At 33.5% G+C, this 6,752-nt stretch overlaps 1 protein-coding gene across 5 annotated transcripts; it reads left to right on the top strand.

Moving 5' to 3' along the window:
- Nucleotides 1-349: 349 nt before the first annotated feature.
- Nucleotides 350-6,752, top strand: LOC120958635 (uncharacterized). 5 transcript variants are annotated; one of them, XM_040381575.2, is made up of 5 exons: nt 350-475; nt 2,249-2,699; nt 4,745-4,828; nt 5,634-5,884; nt 5,976-6,752. In XM_040381575.2, the coding sequence occupies exons 2-5, from the start codon at nt 2,253-2,255 to the stop codon at nt 6,100-6,102; spliced, it is 909 nt and encodes a 302-aa protein (XP_040237509.2). In that variant the 5' UTR covers nt 350-475; nt 2,249-2,252; the 3' UTR covers nt 6,103-6,752. The 5 variants fall into 5 exon arrangements, with proteins under 5 accessions (XP_040237509.2, XP_049466070.1, XP_049466068.1 ...); XM_049610111.1 differs by having other exon boundaries at nt 354-475; nt 2,253-2,699; XM_049610110.1 differs by having other exon boundaries at nt 354-567.

The raw sequence follows: 6,752 nt of genomic DNA, 5'->3' as shown, positions 1-6,752 counted from the left end.
TCTTTATTTGATTCATCACAGTCTTATTCTGTCTGTCTTATTCCAACTTTGTTGGTTTATGATTGCTAACATATTTGTGTAGGTATATGATTGAATTTATGTTTGTATGCGTGTGACCAAGCTTCTGTGTATGTTTTCTTTTTCAAACTTCCTCACATATTTTTTCTTATACGCGCTCTCGCTTTCTCTGCCCAGTTTTATGTGCATTCTTCGATCCCGCGAAGATCGCTGTATTAACGTTGCCGTTGATGCTGCTGATGAGAGGTCGAACGCCTCGGTAACTGTAAACACGTCAAGAAAGAAGAAAGCAAGCCAAAGAAGTGGGTCATGTTATAAAAAGGCAAGTTCAAGGCAATGAGTCTTTTAGACGGGCGGTGAAGTTCGTACAGAAAAGAGCTCAGTGGTGCATAGCAGTGAGTTGTATTGTGGTGTTAAGAAACATTGTTGTACCTTGCAAATTTTCAATAAACTTAAGGTTTGTTCTTGATGGAACATTTAATTACTTATGTTTGCGATATATCTGTTAGTGATCTGTTACCATAGCTGTACATAAGGTGTTTTCGAAATGTATGTTTACAAAGGAGAAAAATTTTCAAAACTATTTGTTTTGTTCAATAGTGCATCGGTTATGAGTTATTTGAAACACACCCAAATAGGTTGTGAAGATTTTCTAAATAAATGAGTGAATAATGCGATTTTTTGAAATAGAAAATAATTCTTAACCGGGGAAAAATTAACTTGTTCGGTTAGTTAGTGCACCAAGTTGAAGAAAAAAAAAACAGTTTGTATTACGTTTTTGTAGTTTAATACTTTTGTCATATAAGTGCTATTTACTGTGACGTGTGTGAAAGTATATTTTGTTTTGCTTCCTATGTGATAACATAAATATGTAGCTTAAATTAAAAAAAGGCTATTATGCATAACCATACATTATTAAGCATGCCTAATTATCATAGAATATTTTACTAAATCAGCCCCACAAGCGCCTCCGTATGAAAAGATTCCGTTATTGTGGTAATTGATAAAAAGCACATTGGAAAAGAATATGCTTCTGGACGGATAGCGGTCAGCAGTTATGGGAAAATGAGAAATCTTTTACAGTTATATTTTATTTAGGTTATGGAACGGGGTTCCGAACGGGGTGTGCCATTTTTAACCCACGTAGCTGTTGGACTTGATTTTAAAGCGAAGAAAAGCAAAGCGTAGAACACGTAGAAAGTATATAAAGCCTCTGTAAAATACTTTTGTACACTTATTTTGTGTGTGTAATTATTGACGTCATTATGTATATTTAGTTGGACTTGGATAAAAATTCAACAGAATATTTGATGAACATAGAAACAAACTAGCATCGAAGTGGATCTTGACCTTTTTTTGGGGAAATTGCTGTGGTAAATTATTGAAACTTTCTCTTTTGCCTGACAGTGATATTTTGTCTGCCTATTTTGATTCGTACCTACATTCGTCATGCAGCAGCTCTTCGTATTACTGTAGCAGCATCCAAATATTACACGAAGTGTTTTTTTTTCTTAACTTCAGTATAATAGTTAAAATATTTTGCCACACAGTAAAAGCATTTCAATGATGAGTTGGAAAATAAAATATTTGGCAATTTTTTTTCAATTTTCGGATTTAAATTCTAGTACTTCAGTCTTACCTATGGGTGCTGGATGAAAGTGTTAACATAATCTTACATAAAGACTCGATTGGATGAATGTTAGTGTTTTAAAACTGATTGCCTTGGTATAGATTAATTTTATTGGCTCGCTCGTGACTGTAAAAAGTTTTAAAACAACAAAATGAAAGAAATAGATCGATTAAATTGAGTGGTAAGCAGTTTTTTTTCTGTATTTTCTGTGGCAGCATGTCTGTTCATGTAGGTCATGTCTATTATAAACAGTGGACCACATAAAACATGTTTGAGAATGTATAACGTGAAGTAATAGTAATTCACTGTCGAGAATAAGTTTTTTGTGTTGTGATAATTAAGGAAGCAACAAAAATCAGTAAACATGTTCGCTGGTTTCTAGGTTTGAATGATCTCCAAAAAGAGAAAGTTTCCCTTATGGGTATTATATCATGAATTTTGTCCGTCATCGTTGTATTTACTTTCTGCTTCATGTGGAAGTGAAGGTGCTGTTTTTGGTAGTTTTTTTGTGGTTGGTTGGTGCAGATGTGCTATACACGTATTTTAAAATATTTTAACATTTGCCTAATGCAATATAATATGCTTCGTTATATTTCCCAGAAAGATGAATCATAAAGTTGGAGCCAACATGCTTCTCTTGGGGCTAGTATTGAGTAATCTAGTGATATATACCTGGGCATATCCGCAACAGTATCAACAGCACCAGTTACACACAGTGGAGCAGAGAAAGTTTGCGGAAAAACCAAACGCCATTAAGAAAGTGGCACTCGACGACCTCGATGAGATACAGACTAACCAGATACAAGAAGGCGGTTTTTCGTGGTCCAACATGCTTGGACTATTGATGCAAATGATTTTCAACGGCGGCGGAGGAGGCGGCGGAAACGTGCCAACAAAATCTGACGATATTGATAATGGTGTGTCAACCTTTGGTCAATCACCATGGGCAAACGTGATTTCGGTTGGGTTGAAGATCATCACTACCCTTCTAGGAGGAGGTGGTGCAGGGGATGGTATTGATAAGGTTGATAATGGAGGATCACCGATGCAGGTAAGCAATCTAACTAATTGAGACAATCGTACATACTGTAAACGTGGTGGAGGGTGATTAATTATGCAATTTATTTATGAACATAATACAGACTTTTGCATAATAACTTGCAAACGTCCCTCACTAAAAAGATCTCCTGCTACTCATTCACAATAGTTTAGTAGCCTAACAATATTTGAAAGTAGATGAACATTGACTATGGATAAGAAATCGTTGTGAATATATTTTTGTTTTAAAGACATTTGTTTATTATTGACAGTCTCCAAAAAGTAATGAATGGCAAGGTCAGACATAGCAGTACGCAGCCGAAAATAATTAAATCGACAATCGACTTTTATAAAAAAAAACCCGCAAAGTTCACTCATGTCCTTTTAATCACCATAACCCTTTAAAAGATTTTGTAGCATATACGAAAGGTTTTACGAAATTTATCATCTCTACCAAAATATAAACGACATTATATTCATGTACACATAATTTTCAAGTCGAAATCTGTTAATTGCAAGAATGGAATAATGTTGCATGTATTTTGTGTCGCTCTACTCCTTTATCATGATAAAACTCAATGTTATCCGGGTCATTATATTTCTTGTCAACAGCATTAATAACTGATCGCAAGACGATCAACAGTTATCACATATTTTATTTTTGAAAGGTGTTGAGGTGTTATGACTCGTAAAATACTGTAATAATCATTCATGTATGTCTTAAAAGGGCCGGTCTGGTGGTACAGTCGTCAACTCGTTCGACGTAACAACATCCCTGTCATGGGTTCAAGTCCCGAATAGACCGTGCCCCCAGACGTAGGACTGACTATCCTGCTATGGTAACAATAAGTCATTGAAATTCAAGCTCACTTCACTAAGTAGGTACAGACAGGCCTTGACCGACAGCGGTTGTTGTGCCAAAGAAGAAGAAGAAGAAGAAGTATGTCTTAAAATTAGTTAGGATTAGTCAATGGTAATTTTTATTTTGTAATGCTTCATAAATCACCAATAAATGTTACTTGCTCCTTGGCTTGTCATTATTCAAATACGATCTTCAGTGATTATCATCTTTTTTCTGTTTCCTTCTTTTTGTAACTATGTATCTCCCAATTTTCCTATTCGGACTGTCAATTCTCTTAACTGCTATCAGATTTAATTAGATGGGTGAGATAATTAGGTTCATCAAGTCGTTTTGCATATTTTTTCACTCTCGCCTTTCTTTTTCACGTATTTGTACTGGCCTAATATAAATATTCATCGGTTCCATTTGATATTTGACAACCCTATTTAAATGCAGTTTGGCCTTTTTATTCTGTATTATTTGAAGTAAATTTACCTCGTTTTATTTAAAAAATTATTAGCATTAGAACATTTTGTTTCGCTTGATTAACATTTCGCGCTTTGTACTCTAGTGTTGTAAAGTGTAAAAACATATTTTAAAAGTGTTAAACATATAACACATACTTCGGTTTGAAATAAATTAGGGGCAGTAAAAATACATCCTAGCTGTCAAAATAAAATTCGTGGGCGATCAAATATGCAGTGCACATCGCAAAATGAGTGAGTTCAATCAATAGGTGGTCTTCTGATTTTTTCCCAGATATTTTGCATTTAACCTTTAAAAAATGGTGATCTTTGAAATAAATAACTGCACTCAATAACATTAAATATAAAGATAAAATAAAAATACGAAGAATCCATTTTCTCGTAAATTAAAAACAAAAAACCATTTACTCCTGAATAAAAACAAAAAACTAATTCCAGTTCGAATTGGACAGTTTTGTTTACAGGGTAAAATAATTAAATGTTGTCTTTTTTTGCAAAAACATAGTTTGTTTCAATATCAAAAGTTAAATTAATGAGTTATACCATTATACCATTATACCATTACTTATTCATGCTCATATTCTTATTTCTTATTTTGTTTAAATTGCCTGAATTGTACTTGAATTCTTGGTCATTTTTACCCTTTACCACCCCCCCCCCTTTACTCTACGATCACCACAGCAGGTTTTTGCAAGTGTAGTTTAATATAAATTATTTCCTCTGAACATTTAGAACGTTTTAGCTGCCGTATTCACAGCCATGTTTGGCGCCAAAGATCCGGACCAAGTAAATACGATGGCAAAACAGGCTGGAGAGGTATGTATTATTGTAAATTATATGGTTTTTATCTCTATCTTCTATGATAATAAAATTTTCTGTAAAAAAATATTCCTTTTTTAGTGTATTATATAAATGCATTATCTTACGTGAATTAGTTATCTTGTTGATATTAGAGCTTAAAATACTGTAAATCAATCGTAATGTCGCTCACTAATACTAATGAAAGCGTTGTATTTAAAAGGTGGGATTTGTTAATTAAATCAATAATTCATTCACACAATGATTAAGATGACGTGGCGTTTTTGAGTAAGTGAGATTATTTGAGAATGAAATCAAACAACTGAATGTATAGTTTGCCCTATAATTGAATATATATATTTATATATATTTATATCAGATAATTGAAAAACAAAATTTTTTCAAGATACAATTTCCTAAATTTTTAAGATCCGCAAATAAGATCGTATCCCCGTATATGTGGGACTGGCCATCCTGTTCGAGGTATTCAATGAGAAAAGATAGATAAGTCCATTTACGGTACAGGCAGACCAAGACCGTCCATGGTTTTTGTGTCAAACAAGAAGAAGAAGTAAATTTTTTTGCTGAATAAAGTCTCAATGGATCCACGCACAAACGGTTTAAGTTTATAAATTTTTGGCAATGCTAGATTTGTTTGATGTGCATTTAAGCTTTAAAAGTGATATAAAATGAATTGTTACTCATTAAACAAAGTCTCAACAGTTACTCAGCTATGCTACTTCATAACTTCATAACTCCGTGTGTTAACAAAAGTGAAGTAATAAACATATAAAAGTTTCAAATACATGATTTATCATTACAGTTCATTAATATCGTCGTAAATTTGCTGGATGCACTTAAGACGTCATTTTCGCATCGTTCACTGACTGCACGTAGTATGGGAAAGAAGGATGTGATCAGTGATGCTACTGTTGCTAGTATAAGCATGATGAAAGGATACGTACGCAGCACGCGAAATGCAGATGATCGTTGCATGCAGAAATTTCTCTGTGAAGCTAACACTGACTGCATGAGCGCAATTGGAGGATCCAGCATTTTTTGTCAACTAGGATCGTGAGTATTCTGTGGATGTTAAATGATTTATGAACATTTAACATTATTGTTTTACATTGAGCTTTAAAATTATACTGTCTTATTTTTTCAGATATGCTACGAGCTACATCCTAGAGCGACAGACAGGTAAATCGTTCGAAAACTTTTATGAAGCTGGTAGGAATGGCCGTTCCGGATTCGATTGCCGACAGCTATACCTTGAATGTAATGAAGTGTAAATCAAAGCGATTAATTAGAGAAAACAAGAAAAAAATGGCAATTTGCTAGGCGAATGAGAAAAATTCAACACTTGTTTTTGATCCACATTTATACAAAGACAATACTACAACTGTCCAGGATCGATGGTAAAAATGGCAAAACATAATTTTATGATTCCTGCCGTCAAAATCGATAAGCCAACATGTAGCTTTTAAATTTATTTTATATGTAGAGGTAAAGAAAAGTTTTCGTGTCCGTTCTATTTATACTTATTTATAAACATCCTTTATTTATTTGGCTATAGTTCTGTAGTTTTCTGAGCAACTAACTAATATGTTCAAATTCATCATGCCGAGCAGTAAAGTGAGAATTTCAACATAGTGCATGTTTATCTATATAAATCAATCACTTATCCAAGCAATTCTCACGAGTGATAAACTAAGCTAAAAATAAAATAGTTGATTATTGCATACAAATTCTCCATCTGTGTGCCGCTCACAATAAAAAGACACATCTTTTACCAATTTAAATTTATGAGATGTACCATGTAAAACTACAAACGAGCCTTTCACATACATAAAATCACGACACAACTACCTATCCCTGTGATAGTTACTAAAGTGAACACTATTTATTGCAAAATAAAAACAAAATAATAGACCAGGAACAA

Source organism: Anopheles coluzzii, chromosome 3 (genome assembly GCF_943734685.1).
Source record: "Anopheles coluzzii chromosome 3, AcolN3, whole genome shotgun sequence".
NCBI classification, from domain to species: Eukaryota; Metazoa; Arthropoda; class Insecta; order Diptera; family Culicidae; genus Anopheles; species Anopheles coluzzii.
Note: the sequence above shows the minus strand (reverse complement) of the source record. Positions and strands in the feature narration are given on the sequence as shown.